Source organism: Pristiophorus japonicus, chromosome 2 (genome assembly GCF_044704955.1).
Source record: "Pristiophorus japonicus isolate sPriJap1 chromosome 2, sPriJap1.hap1, whole genome shotgun sequence".
Lineage (NCBI taxonomy): Eukaryota > Metazoa > Chordata > Chondrichthyes > Pristiophoridae > Pristiophorus > Pristiophorus japonicus.
The window spans coordinates 109,106,773-109,133,913 of NC_091978.1; the positions used below are offsets into that span (position 1 = coordinate 109,106,773).

The 27,141-nt window shown below is 42.1% G+C and overlaps 1 protein-coding gene across 1 annotated transcript in view; it reads left to right on the forward strand.

Moving 5' to 3' along the window:
- The window catches only part of parp8 (poly (ADP-ribose) polymerase family, member 8), a 616,987-nt gene that overhangs the window by 379,872 nt on the left and 209,974 nt on the right, over nucleotides 1–27,141 (forward strand). The window contains exons 8-9 of the mRNA XM_070862515.1: nucleotides 19,045–19,105; nucleotides 22,041–22,131. Of these exons, the coding sequence (XP_070718616.1) occupies nucleotides 19,045–19,105; nucleotides 22,041–22,131 (152 nt within the window). The remainder of the gene's footprint in view (nucleotides 1–19,044; nucleotides 19,106–22,040; nucleotides 22,132–27,141) is intronic.

Here is a 27,141-nt window from a genome sequence, read left to right on the forward strand (position 1 = left end):
ATAGACAGGTTAAGTGAGTGGGCAACAATTTGGCAGATGGAGTATAATGTTGCAAAATGCACTTTGGCAGAAAAAATTAAAGAGCAAGTTATTATTTAAATGGAGAAAGATTGCAAAGTACAGCGGGACCTGGGGGTATTTGTGCATGAAACACAAAAGAATAGTATACAGGTACAGCAATTGACCAGGAAGGCCAATGGTATCTTGGCCTTTATTGCAAATGGGATGGAGCTTAAAAGCAGGGAAGTCTTACAACAGCTATATAAGGCATTGGTGAGGCCACACTTGGAATACTGCGTGCAGTTTTGGTTTCCATATTTACGAAAGGATATACTTGCTTTGGAGACAGTTCAGAGAAGGTTCACTAGGTTGATTCCGGGGATGAAGGGGTTGACTTATGAGAAAAGGTTGAGTAGGTTGGGCCTCTATTTATTGGAATTCAGAAGAATGAGAGGTGATCTTATCAAAACGTGTAAGATTATGAGGTGACTTGACAAGGTGGATGCAGAGAGGATGTTTCCACTGATGGGGGAGACTAGAACTAGAGGGCACGATCTTAGAATATGGGGCTGCCCATTTAAAACAGAGATGAGGAGAAATTTATTCTCTCAAAGGTTTGTAAATCTGTGGAATTTGCTGCCTGAGAGAACTGTGGCAGCTGGGAATTCAATAAATTTAAGACAGAAATAGACATTTTCTTAAATGATAAGGGGCTATGGGGTTATGGGGAGTGGGTGGAAACTGGAGCTGAGTCCATGATCGGATCAGCCATGATCTTATTGAATGGCGGAGCAGGCTCGAGGGGCCATAGGGCCTACTCCTGCCCTTATTTCTTATGTTCTTATGTTCAAATCTCCAGGGACTCATTGACTTTTTCTGTGTATCTAGGAAGTGTGGAAGGCTGGTCTGCTCCAATTATTTTGAGCTAATGCCGCTCTCTTCCCTCATCATAAGCTGAGGTGGGCATCTATAAGTAATAATTGTACCGCTATAACTATTCAACAAAACAAAGATAAGCAAGCTTGCCAAGATGTCTTGAAACTAAGATTAGTTAATTATGATGAACTAATTCCTACGGGGGAGGGAAAGTGCACAGAATATTTTCTAGTCATGTTGCACAGAGTAAAATAATACAAACTAGAATTTTGTTTGATGTTTTTGAAAAATGTCAATGTTATTATTGCTATTGATACTTTAAGTTGGGTCTCCTTCTCTTCTCGGACACTTCAGTAATGCTGCCCAGAGTAGTGCCACAGTAAAGAACAGGGGGTGTAAATTTGGGCTGGCAATGCAGCTGTTTTAGAGCTGCTGGACCCCAGGGAAGCATGTGTTCTTTTCGAACATTCACCAGTCCTGACGAAGGTTCGTCGACCTGAAACGTTAACTATGTTATTCTCTCCACAGATGCTGCCTGACCTGCTGAGATTTCCAGCAGATTCTGTTTTTATTTCAGATTCCAGCATCTGCAATATTTTGCTTTTGTAAGCATGCCTTTAGCTCTGGAGTAGGGCTTATCATGGAACTACTTCAGGACACATGGATTGATCCCCATTGGGGATGGAGTATTTTCTTTAGTATTCGATCAAAGTGTAGCAATCAATTGGTGTGACCCTCTGACTATTTTTGCATTGCTGTAAATAAATTGTAACTTATTAAAAGTTTCAATGAAACAATCTTGAAAACGTCAGATAAAATGTTTGCATTTCTGAGTATCAGTATTCAAAACAATATATACAACAATAGGAAAAGCTTTAAAAGATATTCAAGGCATTCATATTTCTTGTTCTGCATCTGAATCATGCAAAAACTTTAACCCACCTTTTTGCTTTCAGATGCTAACTGACTTACTAAGGGAATCAAGGTTTATGGGGATAGTGTAGGAAGATGGAGTTGAGTTAGAAGATCAGCCATGATTTTAGTGAATGGTGGAGCAAGCTTGAATGGCCAAGTCCTGCTCCTATTCTTATGTTCTTTGCTGTGTATTTCCACAATTTTCTGCTCTTGTTTCAGATTGACAGCAGTTGTAATTATGTTTCATTGTATGCCCTAGATTGTGTGAACTGCTGGCTATTTTGTGGCTTGCTCTAAGGCTAAAGCATTATTGTGAGTTCATTGTAGCTGCTTTAGCCCCAGTACCTTTAGATCTGAGCCAGCAGACGTTGGTCAGTACCCAGATCACTGTGATATTACAGGTGGTTTTTTTTAAAGAAAATATCCTGTTTTGCTGGTCTGTTTATCGAATGTGATAATCATGAAATAGGATGGTACTGAATTTTAGGTAATGGACATTTTCTAAGGAAATATTTTGCTTTAGCAGAACAGTGCAAATTGGACCATTATATATGGTACAATATTGCAAGACTCTGCCCCCAGGTATCCCGCTCAATAACATTTGGTGTGGTGGGCCAATTTTAGTTTTAGAAAATTGTGTGTACAGTGAATCAGATGTACCGATCTCCAATCCCAGTTCTCCAATTTCCAGTCCCACCCAGTGGAGTCTCATAATCCTTTATGCAACTAAATTCTTAATCAATCGGCATTATATTTAAAAAGTTTTCTTATGAGGACAATACTGTCAGATGTCAACAAGGGCGGGGGGGTGGTGGGGACGCCTGATGTTAAAATATTTGCCTATCACCCAAAAAAATTAAATGACTGATCATTTTTGACATTCTTTTACAATAACAATCACTCTTGAATTAATCAGAAGGGGCCAGTCACCAATTGTTTGGAGTTGAAATTGCACCAACTGATGGTAATGAATGTGTTATGGCTTCTTCTATTGTCTGCTGTTTTCATCATCATCATAGGCAGTCCCTCAAAATCGAGGAAGACTTGCTTCCACTCTAGCTGTTAATGGACATGAAGTAATTGGGATTACGGAGACATGGCTCCAAGGTAACCAAGGCTAGGAACTCAACATCCAGGGGTATTCAATATTCAGGAAAGACGGACAGGAAGGAAAAGGAGGTGGGGTAGCATTACTGGTTAAAGAGGAGATTAACGCAATAGTAAGGAAGGACATTAGCATGGACGATATGGAATCTATATGGGTAGAGCTGCGAAAAACCAAAGGGCAGAAAACGTTAATGGGAGTTGTGTACAGACCACCAAACAGTAGTAGGGAGGTTGAGGATGGCATCAAACAGGAAATTAGGGACGCGTGCAATAAGGGTTCAGCAGTTATCATGGGTGACTTTAATCTACATATTGATTGAGCTAACCAAACTGATTGCAATACTGTGGAGGAGAATTTCCTGGAGTGTATAAGAGATGGTTTTCTAGACCAATATGTCGAGGAACCAACTCGAGAGCAGGCCATCCTAGACTGGGTCTTGTGTAACGAGAGAGGATTAATTAGCAATCTAGTCGTGCGGGGCTCCTTGGGGAAGAGTGATAATAATATGGTAGAATTCTTCATTAAGATGGAGGGTGACACAGTTAATTCAAAGACTAGGGTCCTGAACTTAAAGAAAGGAAACTTCGACAGTATGAGATGTGAATTGGCTAGGATAGACTGGAGAATGATACTCAAAGGTCTGGCGGTGGATAGGCAACGGCAGACATTTAAATATCACATGGATGAACTACAACAATTGTACATCCCTGTGTGGCGTAAGAATAAAAAAGGGAATGTGGCTCAACCGTGGCTAACAAGGGAAATTAGGGGAACTGTTAAATCCAAGGAAGAGGAATATAAATTGGCCAGAAAAAACACCAAACCTGAGGACTGGGAGAAATTTAGAATTCAGCAGAGGAGTACTAAGGGTTTAATTTGGAGATGGAAAATAGAGTATGAGAGTAAGCTTGCAGGGAACATAAAAACTGACTGTAAAAATTTCTACAGATATGTGAAGAGAAAAAGATTAGTGAAGACTAAGGGTAGGTCCCTTGCAGTTAGAATCAGGTGAAGTTATAATGGGGAACAAAGAAATGGCAGACCAATTGAACAAATACTTTGATTCTGTCTTCACTAAGGAAGACACGGATAACCTCCCGAAAATACTAGGGGACCGAGGGTCGAGCGAGAAGGGGAAACTGAGGGAAATTCTTATTAGTCAGGAAAGAGTGTTAGGGAAATTGAAGGGACTGAAGGCTGATAAATCCCCAGGGCCTGATAGTCTGTATCCCAGAGAACTTAAGGAAGTGGCCCTAGAAATAGTAGATGCATTGGTGGTCATTTTCCAACATTCCATGGAATCTGGTTCAGTTGCTATGGATTGGAGGGTAGCTAATGTAACCCCACTTTTTAAAAAAAAAGAGGGAGAGAGAAAACAGGGAATTATAAACTGGTTAGCCTGACATCAGTGGTAGGAAAATGCTGGAATAAATTATTAAAGATGTAATAGCAGCGTATTTGGAAAGCAGTGACAGAATCGGTCCGAGTCAGCATGGATTTATGAAAGGGAAATCAAGCTTGGCAAATCTTCTAGAGTTTTTTGAGGATGTAACGAGTAGAGTGGATAAGGGACAACCAGTGGATGTGGTGTATTTGGACTTTCAAAAGGCTTTTGACAAGGTCCCCCAATTAGAAACATAGAAAATAGGTGCAGGAATAGGCCATTTGGCCCTTCGAGCCTACACCACCATTCAATATGATCATGGCTGATCATGCAACTTCAGTACACCATTCCTGCTTTCTTTCCATATCCCTTGATCGCTTTAGCCGTAAGGGCCACATCTTTTAAATATATCTAACGAACTGGCCTCAACAGCTTTCTGCAGTAGAGCATTCCACATGTTCACAATTTTCTGAGTGAAGAAGTTTCTCCTCATCTCGGCTTACTCCTTATCCTCAGACAGTGACCCCTGGTTCTGGACTTCCCCAGCATCGGGAACATTCTTCCTGCATCTAACCTGTCTAATCCTGTCAGAATTTTATATGTTTCTATGAGATCCCCTCTCATTCTTCTAAATTCCAGTGAATATGAGCCTAGTTGATCCAATCTTTCTTCATATGTATGTTCAGCCATCCCGGGAATCAGTCTGGTGAACCTTCGCTGCACTCCCTCAATAGCAAGAATGTCCTTCCTCAGATTAGGAGACCAAAACTGTACACAATATTCAAGGTGCGGCCTCACCACAAGAGATTAGTGTGCAAAAATTAAGGCACATGGTATAGGGGGTAATATATTGACGTGGATAGAGAACTGGTTGGCAGAGAGGAAGCAAAGAGTGGGAATAAACGGGTCCTTTTCAGAATGGCAGGCAATGACTAGTGGGTGCCGCAGGGTTCACTGCTGGGACCCCAGCTATTTGCAATATACATTAATGATTTAGATGAAGGAATTGAATGTAATATCTCCAAGTTTGCAGATGACACTAAGCTGGGTGGCAGTGCAAGCTGTGAAGAGGATGCCAGGAGTGCAGGGGGACTTGGACAGGTTAGGTGAATGGACACATGCATGTCAGATGCAGTATAATATAGATAAATGTGAGGTTATCCACTTTGGTGGCAAAAACAGGAAGGCAGATTAATATTTGAATGGTGACAGATTAGTAAAAGGGGAGGTGCGACGAGACCTGGGTGTCATGGTACATCAGTGATTGAAGGTAGGCATGCAGGTACAGCAGGCAGTAAAGAAAGCAAATGGCAGGCTGGCCTTCATAGTGAGCGGATTTGAGTATAGGAGCAGGAAGGTCTTACTGCAGTTGTACAGGGCCTTGGTGAGACCACACCTTGAGTATTGTGTGCAGTTTTGGTCTCCTAATCTGAAGAAGGACATTCATGCTGTTGAAAGAGTGCAGCGAAGGTTCACCAGACTGATTCCCGGGATGGCAGGACTGACATATGAAGAAAGACTGAATTGACCAGGCTTATATTCACTGGAATTTAGAAGAATAAGAGGGGATCTCATAGAAACATATAAAATTCTGACGGGATTGGACAGGTTGGATGCAGCAAGAATGTTCCCGATGTTGGGGAAGTCTAGAACCAGGGGTCACAGTCTAAGGATAAGGGGTAAGCCATTTAGGACCGAGATGAGGAGAATCTTCTTCACTCAGAGAATTGTGAACCTGTGGAATTCTCTACCGCAGAAAGTTGTTGAGACCAGTTCGTTAGATATATTCAAAAGGGAGTTAGATGTGGCCCTTACGGCTAAAGGGATCAAGGGGTATGGAGAGAAAGCAGGAATGGGGTACTGAAGTTGCATGATCAGCCATGATCATATTGAATGATGGTGTAGGGTCAAAGGGCTGAATGGCCTACTCCTGCACCTAATTTCTATGTTTCTATGTTTCTAAAAGTGAGTTCTTAGGTGACTGAACAGTCCGATATGGGAATTACAGTCTCTATCACAGGTGGGACAGACAATTGTTGAGGGAAAGGGTGGGTGGGGAGTCTGGTTTGCCGCACGCTCCTTCCGCTGTCTGCGATTGGTTTCTGCATGCTCTCGGCGACGAGACTCAAGGTGCTCAGTGCCCTCCCACTATTTTAACAAGGCATTAACCCCTTTTGTTTTAAACAGACCAACATCTTGTTTAAAATAGGTGAAAGAAATTTCATACAGACACTTTTTTTACCATTCTTTACCCAAGTTATACAGCACAATTGCAACCTTTTGGCTGGAGTTTGGGAGGATGGGTGTGGATGTGACCATAGAACAAGATACAAGTTATTTGGGGTAAATTTATGAATTTTTGCTCCTGGCAAGTAGATTTGCCAACCAGGAAAATGCTTTGGGGATTTGGGCATGCACTCTCCACAATTTTCAGTCCAGATGAAAAAAAGATTGTGAGGGGGAGCATACTCAAATACATGATATGTGCTCCCACTGGGTGAAGCTCCACAATAGGAGCACAAATTGACAAAAAATCACCCTCAATGTGTCCAGGATGAAATTCAACACAAGCCACAGGGACAAGTGTTGGACAAGACTTAAGTATTTTCAGATGGCGAAGATGTTGACTGTGACTTGAAGTTCAGCCGCTGAATGTGCGCAGATGCAAGCGTTGTCCACGTACTGTAGCTCGACGACAGAGGATGGGACAGTCTTGGAGAGACATGGACCATATATAGTGGACACCTCAAATCGCTGGAGAAATACCACCAATGTTGTCTCCGCAAGATCCTGCAAATCCCCTGGGAGGACAGATGCACCAAAGTGAGTGTCCTCGTTCAGGCCAACATCCCCAGCATCGAAGCACTGACCACACTCGACCAGCTCCGTTGGGCGGGCCACATTGTTCACATGCCTGACACAAGACTCCCAAAGCAAGCGATCTACTCGTAACTCCCACATGGCAAGCGAGCCCCAAGTGGGCAGAGGAAATGTTTCAAGGACACCCTCAAATCCTCCTTGATAAAATGCAACATCCCCACCAACACCTGGGAGTCCCTAGCCAAAGACCACCCAGTGGAGGAAGCGCATCCGGGAGGGCGCTAAGCACCTCGAGTCTCATTGCCAAGAGCATGCAGAAAACAAGCGCAGGCAGTGGAAGGAGCTTGCGGCAAAGCAGACTCCCCACCCACCCTTTCCTTCATCTACTCTCTGTGACAGAGACTGTAATTCCCATATTGGACTGTTCAGTCACCTAAGAACTCACTTTTAGAGTGGAAGCAAGTCTTCCTCGATTTCGGGGGACTGCCTATGATGATGATAATTTTCAGACAAGATAAGCATTTCTTCACTTTTGTGATTACTGTGCTCTGATGCACTGTGAAAAATGATACATGCCAGTGCTTGAAGTCATGTTTATGTCATGTCATTAGGGCCTTCTGTAGAGTGGTACTTTGTGCTGTGCTCAGGGTTTTCTAACATTTCATGCTTGGTGCAATTATAACTTTGATTTATAATTCCCTGCATAAATATTTTCAAATAAATAAATAAGATTCTCTTGCAAAATAAATATCCTTTGGGAGCAAGCTACTGCATTTTGATTGTTTTTTTATGTCTCCAATGATTTATCATTAATTTATCAATGGCTCGTACAAGGCTGGAGCTTGAAATTAAATTTGAGTGGAGCTTTTTTTGTAAATAGCGCAGATATATTGCTGTGCTCCTGTCTAAGCAGCTGTGTGTGGGTGTGCATAAATAATAGCTCTAATGTTAGCAATGGTTCTTTGTGTGACGCTCAGAACACGCTCCATTGCTGCATTAATATTTATATCTATGAATTGTTTAAACGTAGACTGGTATCATCAATCAATTCCACATAGCCATTATAATCATCGTGGACTTTGAAAACGAGGACTCAAACCATTTCAGTCAGTGTGATATCTGGCTCACAGAATAAGAGTGCATCAATGCAAAGTAGTTTCTGCTTCACAACAATGCGTAAGTAACAGAATGGGGGGAAAATTGCAGTCAGAGGCTTCCATTGTACAAATGCCTCCGACCCGGAAAAAATCTACGAATCTACCTGTTGGTCCCGGAGAAATGTAAGATCCTGGTCGGAGGCCTAGATTCACTGCGCAACGCATGGGGACCTGTCTCTGTGGTACTTACGGAGAAGCTGGAGTCACGTGGGCCTGGACCACCAATCACGATGCAATATTTTCATTGATAAAAATGGGAGCTCTATTTGTACAGGCTCTCATTACTATCAATGAGAAAAAAAACCTAAAACACTGAAACACAACATAATAAATTAATAAAACATCTCACATATTTAAAATTAATTGAAATTAAATGTCATTAAATGTTTTAGAAAAAATATATATTTGGGGGATTTTTTTAAATGTGTTTTAATAGTGTTAAAAATAAACTTACCTTAATGAACAGGGTTTTTAATATAAAAACAAGTGTTTAAATTTAATTTTTATATGTTTTAAAACTTTTATCCTGGTAAAAGTAAACTATGTGCCTGCTTTCACCAGGCGTAAAAGTTTGAAGGACATTCGTTGGGCATGAGTTGGGCAAATAGCCCAATCTCTCCTGCGCAAATGTTCTTCTCCTGGGGATGTGGAGGATCTGTCAAGAGAAATCTTGACAGATCGGAAAACCTGGTTTTCAGCGCTTGCACATCGTGCCCTAAAACCGGCTTTTGCAAGGCCTCGCTGGGTCCGTGCGCACTTCCGGTAAGGCCGGAAATCACAGCCCATTAACTCTAGAATCAGATTCCCCATCACACTGCCTGGCCTTCAAACCTCATGGAGTATAACCCCAATGTGGTGTCAAGGCAATGTTGCAAAGTACCCATGGGTCCACTGAACCTCTTGGTAAACCTATGCAGAATTTTAAAAATATTTTTAGGTTGAGGACATTATTCAAAATCGCTAATAAATACTACTGAGCAGTAGAGTGAGCGAAAGATTTCTGTTTTTATTTTGTGATTTCAGGAAAGGTAAATCTGTCTATTTTTGTTTAAGTGGCTTAAGCGAGCTCTGCCTTTGGAGGTCTTTGTGAAGATCCCTTTGTTCTGAGGCATCATTGATATCTGTAACCAGTACACATAAATAGCTAGTTACGTTGAGGCTTCGTCATCATATTAAATGGAAAGTAGGTTTTCTTTGTTGACACAAAGTACTGTCCATTGTTTGTGTTCATGGGGCCAGTGAACATTGCTATTCTGTATGAATTCCTTTCAGTGATGGCTGCCTCAAAATGTAATATCTTCTATTTGGTGTTGAGAACTGTTACTAGGCATTACCAGTCATTCCCTGAACCATTAATGCATGGTTCCCTGTTTCCTGGACCATTAATGGATGGTTTAATGAGGACAGTTTCCACAAAAGGAAAAGAAACATGAACAGCTTATATTTATATTTACTCTTTAGCATAGCAAAATGCCCCGCAGTGGAGTGTTGGATCTGAGCAGGAATAGAACGGGATTAGGAAAGGTGGCTAAAGGAGCTGTTGAAGTAGGTTTTAAGCAGTAACATAAAGTAAGGAGAAGTAGCAAAGTGGAGGGATTTTTGGTTTATCAGCATGGATAAGGATTGTAAGTGAGTACAATTTTGGGTGGTGAGCTTATGTAGGGTGGAGCTCTGGAAGCCAGCAGGAAGGACGTTGAAAATGTCTGGAAGTGACAAAGGCTGGTCTGTGAGTTTCAGCAGCAATAGGGGTGAGGAAGTAACAGCGATGGGTTGTATTTTGGAGGTGGAAGTAGGCAATGGATTGAATGTGGGGTTTGAAGCTTAGCTCACGGTCAAGCAAGGTGCACAATGTCAGCTTGTGATTGAGCGAGCATCTGGGTTGGGAGATGTGATCAGGATGGGCAAGCAAGATGACTTCAGTCTTGCCAGTGTAGAACTGTAACAAATTCTGGTATATCCACAAGGTGATGTCTTACAAGCAGTCCAGTAGCACAGAACAGTTATGGGATCAAGGGTAGTCGTGGAGAGATACAAATGGATATCGTTAACATATATACGAAAGCTGACCCTTATGCTTATGAATAATATTGCAGATGAGCAACATATTGATGAGGAATAGGAGGAACCAAGGATGAAGCTTTGGGGACATCAGAACATCGGTTAAGTGAGGAGAAGCTAGTGCAGGAGCTGCTGGGGTAATAATGGGACAGTTAGAAATGGAACCAGGAGAGTGTAGTCCCACAGAAGTGAACCATGGAGGAGAGACGGTGGATGAGGATGATGTTATTAGCTGTGTAAAAGATCATAGATAGGCTGAGGAGGATGATGATGCATCTAAAAGCCATCGGCATTCTTGAGGTTTTCAGTGCTCTGCTTTGCAATATCTGTACATCTAAGGGGCTCAAGCCTTGGGCTAGAATTTCCATGAGGATCGCCCAGTTACCGCCCATTTAACCGCTGAGATTGAGTTTAATGCCCATATTTGATTATAAATGGAAACTAACACCCAGTTATTGCCCATTTATCACTGGCGTAATTTTCGGCATACAATTAACGCCGGGAATTAGCTGAACCGCCCGCCCATATTTTTTAAATAAAATCTGACATCATCACTCGTGCACTGCCCAGAAGACTGTTTATAATGGAAACTAATGTCCAAATATCGCCCAGATTATCGGCGAGCACTACTTTCGGCATCTCGCCCATATACCACTCAAATGATCGCTCACCCAAAAAGACACTCAAGAAAAGCTGCACTCACCTGACCTTAACCCAGCGGTATGGATGCCAATTTGTAATTCGGAGGACTTTTTGGGCGATATAGATGTCAATGGAAAGTCTAGTCCCAAGGAGTTTTCCATGACGGTCACTTCTCATGTCACTTCCATCAGAAACTGTCACTTAAAAGCTACTGAAAAGAACTGCAGGATTTCTGACTTTGTTTTGAAACATATTCGTTGCAGTACTTTCATCATTTCACTGTCATTTTGCTTCTATTATTTTAAATGTAAACAAATTGGAGAACCAGTTTAGTTCTGCTGACATGGTATTTTTCACCTTCAGAAGGGGTGGGATGACAAAGCGACCATTCCACATTATCTCCAGTGAGCAATATACCAGGAATAGGAGTTAATTATTAAACCTGCCTGCACAGTTCCATATAATGCAGTGATTAGGATGCAATTAGAATTAAGAACCTTCAGTTTATATTGGACTCAGTTTGCTCAGGGAAACTGCCATCGAGTTGTGAATCTAGAGAGGGACATTTTTAACTCCACCACCTGGGGAGTAATGTAACAGAACGGATCATCTGCCTGTTATGGAACTCATTGGTTTCAATGGGATGAACATAAGAGCATAAGAAATAGGAGCAGGAGTAGACCATTTAGCCCCTTGAGCCTGCTCCACCATTCAGTAAGATGGCTGATCTGATCATGGACTCAGCTCCACTTCCCTGCCTGCTCCCCATAACTCTTTACTCTCTTAGCGCTCAAAAATCTGTCTCAAAATTGGACAAGTTCTATACTGGGTGGGCAATCTTCTCTGCCCTATTACCACCCAGGTGGAAAAGTTGAAAATTATCCCCGCCCCTCCCCCCGAGTGATGGAGAAAAGCCTAAGCTTTAACACAGAGTTCTGCATTCGTGTGTAAATGTGCGCGCACAGAGATCCATCTTGGCCCTTTGAATTTGACTTGGAGCCAGGCACCATAATCAGGCCCAGCCAGCTGTGAAATTGTTCTGTAGCTCCTGGAAGCTGCTGGATAAATGTATCCCAAGTCTTATCAGTGCATCAGGTTATCCTGAGTTATTGATCAACCCAGGTAGCATGTGCCTGTTTCTGAGGATGCGTCCCATTTTGGTGATTGCAGGTTGACCAGACAGATTCTGTTAATCAGAGCCTCTAGGATGCTGTTGATCAATATGGCCTAACACGGTAATCAATTGCAAGTAATGAGATCATTATTAGCATGTTGTAGGATGGTGACATTGGTGATGTATTGCCAATTGCTGCCATGTATGTGGTGTTGATATGGTTTGTCGAAGGCCAATAGTCACTGTAGTTTGGTCATAAACAAAGTCCATGTTTCAGCACCACATAGCGGTATCAGTAGTAAAGCAGCACAGAAGATTCAAAGCTACCTCTGCAGGTTAACCGTTCTGCTTGATCACATGTTGGACATGACAAATTCAGCAAGGCTGATTCATTGGTTCATTGCCGTGGTAATACTGTTGTCATTAATGGACTTTGCTATCAAAGTAGATAAACTGTTTAACACAGTCGATAGTTGCAGGCAAGTTGCCAATGGAAACATATTGCTTTTATCTTAAGCCAATTGATTCTCATTCCAAAACTCATTGCTTCCTATGGATAGTCAATTGATGACCTCAGACAGATGTTAGTGCAGTGCAAATCTTTATATTATTAAAATTTAAATTGTATGTCCTAGCATATTCCATTTTAAAGTATTTTGTTAACTTAGGCCATGTTTTTTTCCATATTAATTGTGTCAAAACCAGGTGATGACTTCCCTGTTACATTTTTAATAGGATTTTCCAATTAATGTCTGTGAGAGTCTTAGGCTCTGTAGTTTCATCTGTTGGTCACTAGATGGCATTGGAGAACAGATTTGTCAACCTTTATCTACATTTTTTTCATCCTCCATTTTTTTCTTAATAACTGTCATTTTCAATTTCCAAAATAATACACAAAATAAAAATCCCAAAAAGCCACATATTTTACAATAACACGATTATATTTATCCACTGAATAGCGTGCAATAGTGTATGGTTATGTCCCTGGCTGAGTTGTGTTGTGTTCATACTCTATTTGTTTGTTACAGGACATTAAACAGGCATTAGGACCCTGCGGGAGCTATTCACACACTGCTGTAAACATGCTGGTTCATGCTGGCTTTGGGACACCATATTTGGGAGTGGCTATAAAGGACACAGTTAGTTTGAATTCTCCTGTTTCAGTTAGTCTGTTTATTTCCGTACACAACATAATCCAAAGGCCTGAACTAGTAATGCAGAGTTCTAATCTCACCGTGCAGTCTGAGAATTTGAATTCAGTTTCAAAAATCTGGAAATAAAAAGCTGATACAGTTAAAGTGACCATGAAGCTGTCAGATTGTCATAAAATCCCAACTGGTTCAGTAATGTCACTACCCAGTTTGGCTGATATGTGACTCCAGTCCACACCAATGCAGTTGACTGCAAACTGCCTTCTGAAGTGATCGAGCAAGCCACTCACTGTATCAAACTGCTACTGCAGTGGATCAAGAAAGTGGCCTAATACTATCTTCTTAGCGCTGCTAGGGGTAGGCAATAAATGCTGCCTTGCCAGTGACAGCCAAAGTGCTGATGAGTCAATGTCCCTGGTAATTCTACTTTACATAGCATTCTTGTTTTATAAAGCTGCCAACTCATTGTGAGCAATGTCACGGGAGAGCTACTAGTCCATCTTAAAGGTGGCACTGATGTGACTTTCATTAAGTGACCCAGCCTTTATTACCATTATAATTCTGTCCAGAATTGCATTGAAGATTTTCAATATTATATGATCCTTGACAACAACTAAATTAATGCAAAACTCTATGGTTAATTAGTTTTCATCTTCAATACAGTTAGTGGTGTCAGTCTACAACCATTAAAAACATTCACAGATCCTTTGCTGCCACATCAAGCATGAGAAACATGCCATGAAACAGGAAGAGGACTTCTACGAGATTATGGGAATAGAAGAAACACACATGTCCAGGATATGAAATGTAGTCACAGGGATCTAATAAAAATTACTTGCCTGAAAATTAATAAGATTGCAATGGAAGATTAGCCAACTCTATAGAGGTCATTCAATATAGAACTGTAGAGTAAAGAATTGAAGAGCTGGTTGAAGAGCTTGCACAGAGATGATGGGCCAAAGGGTTTTCTGTGCTATGATTGCTATGATTCTGTAAATCAGGAAGACTTAATAACTCCTGAGTGATGAATTAATAGGGCCTTCCGTCATGGTGAATTGAAAATATTTCTGCATTTTACCTGGCCCTGCTGACCATTATTGTCATACCACAAGTGTTATCATTATTTTTAAAAGTTAATGAACAAAATGAAATTTATCTACCAAGAATAAGGACTATTACCAGTGCAGAAGGAACTTTAATAATCTGGAAAAAGCCATCTGAGCTGCCATTCACTAGGCATGGGTGACCGCCATCTTGAAAAATGTATTTGTGGAACAATCTTAGCATTAAATAGCAGCAGTGAATCAAGGAAGGAGGGTGAGGTTTAAGATTTGTGATTTAATGTAAAGACAAAAAAAAATTGTGAAGATTCATTTTAATTAGTGTCTGGTGTTGCGCATTAAATTAGGACAAGATTAGCTTGGCTGTGAAACATCCCCCAGTCAAGTAGCTTGCTAATAGTTTTGTGAAATATTGCTTAGGTGAAGTACTGCAAGGGGGAGGAGAGATATTAGATAGGATTAAAAATAGATAGAAATACTCAATAGGCTAGCATCACTCAAAGTTAACAAGTCATATGGTCCAGATGGGATGCATCCGAGGTTGCTGGTGTAGAGGTAGCAGAAGCTCTGACCACAATTTTTCAATCTGCCTTGGATCTGAGAGTGGTGCCAGAGGACTGGAGGATTGCAAATGTTACATACCTGCTCAAAAAAGGGGAGAGCAATAAACCTGCTAACTACAGGTCAATCAGTCTAACGTCAGTGGTGGGAAAACTACTAGAGATCATTGTCAATGACAAAATTAATTCTCACTTGGAGAAGCATGGTTAATAAGGGACAGGCCACATGGATTTGTTAAAGGCAAATCCTGTCTGATTAACTTGATTGAGTTATTTGATGAAGTAACAGAATGGCATGCAGCAGATGTTGTATGTATGGACTTTCAAAAGGCATTTGATAAAAGTACCAAAGAACAGATTTATTTGGAAAATTGAAGCAAATGGTATCAACGGGATGGTGGTAACTTGGGTACATAATTGACTAAAGGATAGGTGGCAGAGATTAGTGGTGAATGGATATTTTTCTGACTGGCGAGAAGTATGCAGTGGGCTCGCCTGGGGATCAGTATTGGGACCATTGATTTTTTTGTTATATATAAATAATCTGGACTTGGGTATAGGAAGTACAATTTTGAGGTTTGCAGATGATACAAAACTTGGCAATGTAGTAAATAATGAGCAGGATAGTAGCAGACTTCAGGAGGACATAGCGAGACTGGTGAAATGGGCAATCACATGGCAGATGCAATTTAATGTGGATAAGTGTGAAGTGATGCACTTTTGGAGAAACAACATGGAGAGGCAATATAATCTAACTGGTACTATTTTGAAGGGTTGCAAGAGCAGTGGGATCTGGAGGTGCATATTCACAAATCCTTGAAGATGGCAGGGAAAGTTGATAAGGCAATTAAGAACGTGTATGGGATACCTGGCTTTATAAATAAGGGCATTGAATACAAAAACAAGGAAGTCATGCTAAATCTTTACAAATTACTGGTTAGGCCTCAGCTAGAGTATTGTACACAAGTCTGGGCACCACATTTTAGGAAGGATGTCAAGGCCTTGGAGAAGGTACAGAGGAGCTTTACCAATACAATATCATGGATAAGGAACTAATATGTGGAGATATGTGGAGAGATTGGAGAAGCTGAGTTTGTTCTCAGAACAGAGGAGATTAAGGGGAAACCTAATAGAGATATTCAACATAATGAGGGGTTTTAGAAACATAGAAACATAGAAAATAGGTGCAGGAGTAGGCCATTCGGCCCTTCTAGCCTGCACCGCCATTCAATGAGTTCATGGCTGAACATGCAACTTCAGTACCCCATTCCTATAGAAACAAGTAGAGAGAAACTGTTTCCTCTGGCAAATGGGTTTGTAACCAGAGGTCATAGATTTAAAATAACTGGCAAAAGAACGAGAGGGGAAAGGAGTATTATTTTCACACAGAGGGTTGTTAAGACCTGGAATGCACTACTTCAAAGGGTGATGTGATCAGATTCCATAGGAACTTTCAAAAGGCAATTGGATATGTCCTGGAAGAGAACTAATTTGCAGGGTAATAGGGAAAAAGCAGGGTGTGGGACTAAATTGAACTGTTCTTTCAAAGAGTCGGCATAGGTACGACAGGCTGAATGATCCCTTTTTGTGCTGGAAGAATGATTCTATGATTATCAGCAGCTGTGTAAGCATATCCCATTATTAGTCAGCATCTTCAAGGAAGAGAATAGAATTTGATTGGAGTTAGACAGCAATTAGAATGACGTGATGATCTGAAGAGGACAGGGTTTTCAAAAGTCCATACTAGCCCATTATTAATTCAGTAAAAAAATATTCTCTATCCAGTCGAGAAATTAGGGCAAGGACTCTTTAGGTATAGGTTGCTTTTAATATCTATGAGTATAAACTTTCAACTGTCACAAAGGTCATTATTGACTTTTACATAAGAACATAAGAACATAAGAAATAGGAGCAGGAGTAGGCCATACGGCCCCTCAAGCCTGCTCCATCATTTAATACAATCATGGACTCGGGTCCACTTCCCTGCCCGCTCTCCATAACCTCTTATTCCCTTACTGTCTATTTCTAACTTTAAATTTATTCAATGTCCCAACTTCCACAGCTCTCTGAGGCAGCGAATTCCACAGATCCACAACCCTCTGAGAGAAGAAATTTCTCCTCATCTCAGTTTTAAATGGGCGGCCCCTTATTCTAAGATTATGCCCTCTAATTCTAGTCTCCCCTATCAATGTAAACATCCTCTCTGCATCCGCCTTGTCAAGCCCCCTCATAATCTTATCTGTTTCAATAAGATCACCTCTCATTCTTCTGAATTCCAATGAGTAGAGACCCAACCTACTCAACCTTTCCATATAAGTCAACCACCTCATCTCTGGAATCAACCTAGTGAACCTTCTCTAAACTGTCTCCAAAGCAAGTATATCCTTTCGTAAATATGGAAACCAAAAGTGCACGCAGTGTTCCAAGTATGGCCTCACCAATAACCTGTACAACTGTAGCAAGACTTCCCTGCTTTTATACTCCATCCCCTTTGCAATAAGCACCAAGATTCCATTGGCCTCCCTGATCACTTGCTGTACCTGCATACTAACCTTTTGTGTTTCATGCACAAGTACCCCCCAGGTCCCACTGTACTGTAGCACTTTGCAATCTTTCTCCATTTAAATATTAACTTGCTCTTGGATTTTTTTCTGCCAAAGTGCATGACCTCACACTTTCCAACATTATACTCCATCGGCCAAATTTTTGCCCACTCACTTAGCCTGTCTATGTCCTTTTGCAGATTTTGTGTGTCCTCCTCACACATTGCTTTTCCTCCCATCTTTGTATCGTCGGAAAACTTGGCTACATTACACTCAGTCCCTTTCTCCAAGTCGTTAATTTGGATTGTAAATAGTTGGGGTCCCAACACTGATCCCTGAGGCACCCACTAGTTACTGGTTACCAATCCGAGAATGACCCATTTATCCCTACGCTCTGTTTTCTGTTTGTTAGCCAATCCTCTGTCCATGCTAATATATTACCCCCAACCCCGTGAACTTTTATCTTGTGCAGTAACCTTTTATGTGGCACCTTGTCAAATGCCTTCTAGAAGTCCAAATACATCACATCCATTGGTTTCCCTTTATTCACCCTGTTCGTTACATCCTCAAAGATATTCTAGCAAATTTTCAAACATGACTTCCTCTTCATAAATCCATGCTGACTCTGCTTGACCAAATTTTGCTTTTCCAAATGTCCTGCTACTGCTTCTTTAATAATGGACTCCAACATCTTCCCAACCACAGATGTTAGGCTAACTGGTCTATAGTTTCCTGCTTTTTGACTGCCTCCTTTTTTAAATTGCAGTTTTCTTTATACTTTTTATCCCTATACTTTATCCCTAAATTTATCAAGGTTATTGTGGGAGCTGCTCGAACTCGTTCTTCACTTGTTTCACTGTGGGTTAAACTATCCTCAATACGATACAGTTCTTTACAATAACTTGTGTGGAAAACTAACATTATTAAATACTAATTTATTTTGCCTTCCTAAAGCATACACCAACCAAAAGCAGGAAGGGAAAGGGGAGCATGCTACAAGATACTTGAGGGGGGAAAAAACTTGCATTTGTAAGACATGATAAGGCGTGAAATAAAAGCAACTCATTTCAAATTCTTTCTTGTATAACACCTTATTTTATCTCTCAGAATCATAGTTCTGCTCAATGAATGTGACTGTTATGTAGGCAACCATTTTAAACACAGCAGTATTCAAGGAGCAGCAATGAGAAGAATGACAAGTTGATTTGCTTTGGTCGTGTTCATTTAGGAAGGCAGGTTGGCAGGATGTAATGAGAAGCCTGTACTCTTTTTTGAATGGGATTTTTAATATTCAGCTGAACAACCAGATAGGGACATAGTTTAACTTCTCATTCAAGAGAAGGCACCACTGAAAGCATAGGACTGTAGCACTGAACTGGAGTGTCAGCCTAGATTACGTGCTCAAGTCACCAAGTGGGGCTTCTACCACTGGTGGGGAAACACCTGGCTTCCACTCAGTGCCTCTCCCAACAGCGGGAAAACTGATCAGAATGTCAAGCAGCGCAGCAAAGTGTGGACACGAATCCACATCTCTGCAATCCAGGACATCACTGGGATATCTCTAAAATTGAAAAGTTACCGACATTTTTCAAGAGGTTAATCATACTAAATTACTTAGCTATGATTAATTCCTGGAGGCATTCTTTCTTTTTCAGGGAATATGGAGCAATTGATGATGTGGACATCGACTTGCACATCGACGTCAGCTTTCTCGATGTGAGTAAACAAACCTGTTGTTCATCATCTTACAACATGATTCATCAATCATGGCATTTGTGTGCAAATAAATTGATTACTGTTTCTGATTTTATACTGAAGGGCACCTTATTCATGGCTCATTAGCTTCCGTTGCTAAATTCAGAAATTAAAATTGCCTGCACTGCTGTGAAACTGTTCAGGCTAATAATGCTGTCTAATGAGTTGATTGGGTGCTTGGTTAACTCATCCAAAACATCAATTGATGGGTTGCGCAGTACTGGCCTAATATGCAGTGGCATGGAATGGTGGATTGTGAGTTCATCCTTGTGGGTCCCAAAAGGACAATTACATTTCTGATTTGTGGCCTCTGAGAATTGATGAGAGGCAGCTTCTTCCGCTTGGGGAGAGAAAAGGGAGAAATTGGAAACTGAACCATTCCAGGGTGTAGTGTGTCACCTAATGTGATAGGCAGAAGCATGAGTAAGTTTCCAGCCTATGATCTCAACCACAGAATATGGCATAATACCAATGAAAGGATAGTATAAAATAAAGTGGGGAAGAAACAATGTCACTTGAGAGGTGTCATATGGTGAGGCTGTGTCATCATTCTTAGTTTTTACCATCGGGGTGAAGGAATGTCACTTTAAAAGGGAGCCATGTGTCATCAGTCCTCACTGCTAACCTTGGCAAAAGATGGAAAGTACCCATGCTCACGAATGCTCAGTTTTGGTTCCACCAGGATCACTCAGCTCCAGACCTCATTACAGCCTTAGTCCAAACATGGACAAAAGGGTTGAATTTCAGAGGTGAGTTGAGTGTGACTGCCCTCGACATCAAGGCAGCATTTGACCGAAGGTCGCATCAAGGAGCCCTAGTAAAATTGAGTTCAATGGGAATCAGGGAAATCTCTCCACTAGCTGGATTCATACCTAGTCAATGCCCTTCCCTCCATCATAAGGTCGGAAGTGGGGATTTTTACTGCGGTTCCAGTGTTCAGTTCCATTCACAACTTCTCAGATAATGAAGCAGTCCATACCCACATGCAACAAGACCTGAATGATATTCAGGCTTAGGCTGATAAATGGCAAGTAATATTCGTGCTGCACAAGTGCTAGGCAATGACTATCTCCAACAAGAGTCTAATCAGCACCCCATGACATTCAATGGCATTAGCATTACCCAATCCTCTACCATATACTTCCAGGGGGTCACCATTGAATAGAAACTTAACACCAGCCACATAATTACTGTGGCTACAAGAGCCGGTCAGAGACTGGGTATTCTGTGGCGAGTGTCTCACTTCCTTACTCTCCAAAGCCTCTCCACCATCTACAAGGCACCAGTCAGGAGTGTGATGGAATACTCTTCACTTGCCTTCATGAGTGCAGCTCCAACAACACTCAAGAAGCTCAACACCATCAAGGCCAAAGCAACCTGCTTGATTGGTACCCCATCCACCATCTTAAACATTCCCTCCCTCCACAACTGGCACACCATGGCTGCAGTGTGTACAATCTACAAGATGCACTGCAGCAACTCGCCAAGGTTTCTTCGACAGCACCTCCCAAACCTGCGACCTCTACCAAGGGAACACCTCCAAGTCACACACCATACTGACTTGGAAATATATCGCATTCCTTCATCGTTGCTGGGTTAAAATCTTGGAACTCCCTCATAACAGCGCTGTGGGAGTACCTTCACCACAAGGACTGCAGCAGTTCAAGAAGACAGCTCACCACCACCTTCTCTAGGGCAATTAAGGATAGGCAATAAATGCTGGCTTTGCCAGCAACACCCACATCACACAATGAATTAAAAAGATATATATATAGTTGGGACTCCCCAATAAGTAATATGGGGAGTGAAATTGTGCATAAAATTTGTATTTTATCCTGATGATTCCAGTAAACTATGTATAATTAAATCCTTTAACAATATTATGCCACTTTAAATATAGATTTCTGATTATCTGTATTTTTTTTTAAATTATATCTCTTCCAGCCTTCCTGAAGGCAATGACTCAAATCTCAGAGGTGACAACTGGCCATTCGAATGATATACTGGGGGGCTCCCTTCAGTAACCCACCCAATTGGCCTTTCTTCAGGCCTGAGACTTGCCCCATTCCAGACCGATTTCCATACATGCACACTTCCTAGAAGGAGTCACTGGGCACTGGGCAATGTGGGAACCTCAGCTCATTTGTTGTCTTCCCTAGCTCAGGGGCACTACTTCATAACAATTAGTCCAAGCACTGAGTCCATCCCCAAGAATACCATACAAAGTATGATGAGGATAAATTGAGGAAGATTGAAGAGAGGCATTTGTCTGAAAATTGAAAGCAGGAAACAATGGAATCAAAAGCAGGAGTTCAGGGGAAGATTTCCTCTCTGCCCTAAGTGTGAAATCATAAATATATTCTTTACAACTGCCTTTATGATTTAATTACACATAGCACACAGGTGAATTCTCAGCCTACTATGTGCAACAACTTGGGTACAACATTTAAATGTTAACAATGCTGTGGTGAAATATCTCCCATAAATAATGTGAATGAAACAGTTGAAATGCGTAGAAAATGGGTTTTCTCATTTTATACTTAAGACAAATTTTTCACTAAAATTATCAAGAAGATGAGTTTCGCCACCAAGATCCCAGTCTGGCTTTCGCTGAGTTTCCTCCTATCTGGAGCCTCCACTTCCTTGCAATAGATTCCGACGATGAATGGTAACAATTTAAAAGGAGCCAAGCATGATTGAGCTGTTAGGATGACAACTTAAACACTGTCAAGTTCAGCACACAAAATAGATATGAAAGTGTGTTTGTTATAATATATTAGAAAGTGAATGAAGTGAATACTTAGTGTGATCATTCATTATACATTTCTGATAGATCTTGTTACTTTTATATTTCTGAATAAATTGCTTTCTTTCTGCTTGCCTGGCTTTTTGACAGGAGGAGATTGCTATTGCATGGGACGTAATTCGCACAGAACCAGTGATAGTGCGGCTGCATTGCTCTCTCACACAGTATTTAAATGGCCCAGGTTAGTACTACACCATACCTTTCGGTTAATGTGGGTCTTTGCTCACAGTAATGTAATCCATGCCTAGATATGCTTAACATATTTAGGTGCCAAAAATTTAGTTTTGCTGGCCAATCATTCATTTTGATGTTGATGAAAAACATAGATATGATATAGGAGAGGTAATTTTCTGATTTTTGCAGGGAATTGCACCTGCTGAGAACACAAACTGAACATTTATGCAGGCATTATCTACAATTTCAGAATATTTAGGATCACTTCCAATACGCACTCACGGTGGAGAGGCTATTCACTGGGAACCCGGAACCAGAATATTATGCCGAAAGGATCCACTTAAGTTTCACTCAATAGCTCAAAGGATGAGGACTTCATTTGAAGTGGTTCTATCCCATACAGATGTTGCGAGTAGATTTCCTCAGGTATACCACCTAATCCCGGGCAGGAGAATGGTCGTGCAGCTGGGAAAATGGAATGGGGAGACCTACAGCAAACTCCATGTCCCTATATGATCCCTTTCATTGTGCCTTTTGGTCGCCTCCATCCTCCTCAGAAGGATCTCATCCACCCGTAAGCTGTGGCTCAGTGAGTAACACACTCGTCTCTGAGTCAGAAGGTTGTGGGTTCAAATCCCATTCCAGAGACGTGAGCACATAAATCTAGGCTGACGCTCCAGTGCAGTACTGAGGGAGTGCTACACTGTCTTTTTGATGAGACGTTAAACCAAGGCCCCACCTGCTTTCCCAAGTGGGCATAAAAGATCCTGTGACACTATTTTGAAGAAGAGCAGGGGAGTTATCCCTGGTGTCCTGGCCAATATTTATCCCTCAATCAACATAACAAAAACAGATTATCTGGTCATTACCATATTGATGTTTGTGGGAGCTTGCTGTGCACAAATTAGCTGCCACATTTCCCACATTACACCAGTGACTACACTTCAAAATGTGATATTTTTTTCTTTCTTTCACCCATCCAATTTAAAATATAGTGGGGGAAGTGAGCTATACAAACCGTCTGATTTCCCTGCCTTGCTGCCACAGTATGACCTGCCTTCAGTAAGAGCAGAATGGGGGTGGGGGGCAGAACAGACTTTGAAGCAACAGTGGAAAGATTGCCAGGGCCAATCAAGAAGGGAGAGGAACTATCATAGAATCATAGAATCATAGAAATTTATAACACGGATGGAGGCCATTTTGGCCCATCATGTTCGTGCCGGCCAACAAAGAGCTATCAAGCTTAATCCCACTTTCCAGCTCTTGATATGTAGCCCTGTAGGTTACAGCACTTTAAGTGTGCATCCAAGTACTTTTTAAATGTGATGAGGGTTTCTGCCGCTTCCATCCTTTCAGGCAGTGAGTTCCAGACCCCCACCGCCCTCTGGGTGAAGACATTTCCCCTCAAATACCCTCTAAACCTCCTCCCAATTACTTTAAATTTATGCCCCCTGGTTGTTGACTCCTCTGCTAAGGGAAATAGGTCCATCCTTTCCATTCAATCTAGGCCGCTCATAATTTAATACACCTCAATAAGGTCTCCCCTCAGCCTCCTCTGTTCCAAATAAAACAACTCCAGCCTATCCAATCTTTCCTCGTAGCTAAAGTTCTCCAGTCCAGGCAACATCCTCGTAAATCTCCTCTGTGCCCACACTAGTGCAATCATATCTTTCCTGTAATGTGGTGACCACAATTGCACACAATAGACTCCCAAAGCAAGCGCTCTACTTGGAACTCCTTCATGGCAGGCAAGCCCCCAGGTGGGCAGAGGAAATGTTTCAAGGACACCCCCAAAGCCTCCTTGATAAAGTGCAACATCCCCACCAGCACCTGGGAATCCCTGGCCCAAGACCACCCTAAGTGGAGGAAGCGTATCCGGGAGGGTGCTGAACACCTCGAGACTCATCGCCGAGAGCATGCAGAACCCAAGCACATACAGCGAAAGGAGCATGCGGCAAACCAGACTCCCCACCCACCCTTTCCTTCAACGATTGTCTGTCCCACCTTTGACAGAGACTGCAATTCCTATATTGGACTGTACAGTCATCTGAGAACTCACTTTTAGAGTTGAAGCAAACCTTCCTTGATTTCGAGGGACTGCCTATGTTGATGATGATGACAGTACTCTAGCTGTGGCCTAACTTGTGTTTTATACAGTTCAAGCATAACCTCCCTGCTCTTGTACTCTGTGCCTCGGCTAATAAAAGCAAGTATTCCATATGCCTTCTTAACCATCTTATCTACCTGGCCTGCTACATTCCGTGATCTATGGACATGCACTCCAAGGTTTCTATGTTCCTCTACACTTCTCAGTATCCTACCATTTAATATGTATTCCTTTGCATTGTTAGCCTTCCCCAAATGCATTATCTCACACTTCTCCGGATTGAATTCCATTTGCCACTGTTCTGCCCACCTGACCAGTTCATTGATATCGCCCTGCAGTCGACAGCTTTCTTAATCATACCTCCTACATAGAAACATAGAAACATAGAAATTTACAGCGCAGAAGGAGGCCATTCAGACCCATCGTGCCTGTGCCGGCCAACAAAGAGCCACACAGCCCTTAGTCAGCAGCCCTAAAAGTTACATATAAACCTATGAGCAATGACGGAAAGGCAAAGAGCGCCCAACCCAACCAATCTGCCTGACCACAACTGCGACACTCCTTATACTAAAACATTCTACACTCCACCCCAACCAGAGCCATGTGACCTCCTGGGAGAGACAAAAAACAGATAAAAACCCAGGCCAATTTAGGGAGAAAAAAGCTGGGAAAATTCCTCTCCGACCCATCCAGGCGATCGAAACTTGTCCAGGAGATTACCCTGGCCATATTCTATTCCCTGCAGTACTTACCATTATATCTGCTCTGTCCAACAAAAGGTCATCCAGTCTAATCCCAATTACCAGCTCTAGGTTCATAACCCTGCAGCTCACTGCACTTTAAGTGCCCATCCAACTATCTCTTAAAAGTGGTGAGGGTTTCTGCATCCACCACTCTTCCAGGCAGCAAGCTCCAGATCCCCACAACCCTTTATGTAAGGAAGCCCCTCCCCCTCAAATCCCCTCTAAACTTTCCACCAACCACCTTAAAACTATGCCCCCTCGTAATAGACCTCTCCACCAAAGGAAATAGACCCTTACTATCCACTATGTCCAGGCCCCTCAATATTTTGTACACCTCAATGAGGTCTCCTCTCAACCTCCTCTGTTCCAATGAGAACAAACCCAGCCTATCCAATCTATCCTCATAACTAAGATTCTCCATTCCAGGCAGCATCCTAGTAAATCTCCTCTGCACCCTCTCTAGTGCAATCATGTCCTTCCTATAATACGGCGACCAGAACTGCACGCAATACTCCAGCTGTGGCCTAACCAAAGTATTATACAATTTAAGCATAAACTCCCTGCTCTAATATTCTATACCTCGGCCAATAAAGGCAAGCATTCCGTATGCCTTAATCACCTTATCCACTTGGCCTGCTAATTTCAGGGATCTGTGGACAAGCGCTCCAAGGTCCCTTTGTTCATCTACACTATTAAGTGGCCTTCCGCTTAATGTGAATGCCCTTTCCTTATTAGCGCTCCCAAAGTACATCAGCTCACACTTCTCTGAATTAAATTCCATTTGCCACTGCTCTGTCCACCTGACCAGTAGATTGATATCCTCCTGCAGCCCATGACTTTCCTCTTCATTATCAACCACACAGCCAATTTTAGTGTCGTCTGCAAACTTCTTAATCATACTCCCTATATTCAAATCTAAATCGTTGATATATACCACAAAAAGCAAGGGACCCAGTACTGAGCCCTGCGGAACCCCACTGGAAACATCCTTCCAGTCACAAAAACATCCATCAATCATTACCCTTTGTGAGTTGGTCCTGGCCATCTTTCCCACGACTGAGCCCTCCTAACGCCGGCAGCCGTGATGTTGACTCATGCAGAGCCATGTTCACATAATTAGTTTCAGATCTTCAGTGGGTTTGTGGCCCCTTTTCTTGTAGATCCTCTCTGTTCAGGGGATGGAACAAATGCTCCACTGCAGATTTTCTGATTTACTAGTAGCTGGCTCCTTCTGCAGAGCAGCGATACCGGAAGGAGCATTCCCTAAATCGATAATGAACCCAGATTCAGGAAAATGGGTGAAACTCAAGGTGGGATCACCAGACAATGGGCAGAAATCCCCGCTCCCAACTCACCTCCACCAGCGAGAGCATCAAGTAGCAAAATCCAGCTCCGACAGTTTAAAGTTCCTCTCTACTTTATTTTTGGTGCACATTCATGCATCAAAGTTCTGTCCATGCAACTTTAACAAAGTAATTAATACATTTGTAATCACAGTGATGAGAATAGCATGCACAATTAAGTTCAAGATTAGATAGCTGGTTGCTGGTCCCACCCAGAGTAGTGGTAGGGATGTTGCAATTGGCCTCAACAATCCTTGGTTAGGATAAAGAAGAATCGTCCATGATTCGCACTCCTGACTGAAAAGGTAGAATTCCTGGGGATGAGGGTAGCAGCAGACGGGATCAGACCTACTGCGTCCAAAACGGAAGCGATCCAGAGAGCACCCAGACCCCGTAACACGACGGAGCTGCGTTCGTTCCTGGGGCTCCTGAACTATTTTGGTAACTTTCTTCCCAATATTGAGCACACTGTTAGAGCCACTACATGTGCTCCTATGCAAAGGTCGCGATTGGGTCTGGGGGGACAGCCAGGAATGGGCTTTTGATAGAACACGCAATTTGTTATGCTCCAACAATCTGTTAACGCTATATGACCCATGTAAGAAACTTGTTTTAACGTGCGATGCGTCGTCCTATGGGGTCGGGTGTGTGTTGCAGCATGTGAATGCCAAGGGTCAGTTACAGCCGGTAGCTTATGCATCTAGAAGTCTGTCCCAGGCAGAAAGGGGCTACGGGATGGTAGAAAAGGAAGCGCGTGCTTGTGTATATGCAGTAAAAAAAATGCATCAGTACCTGTTTGGCAGGAAATTTGAGCTGGAGACAGA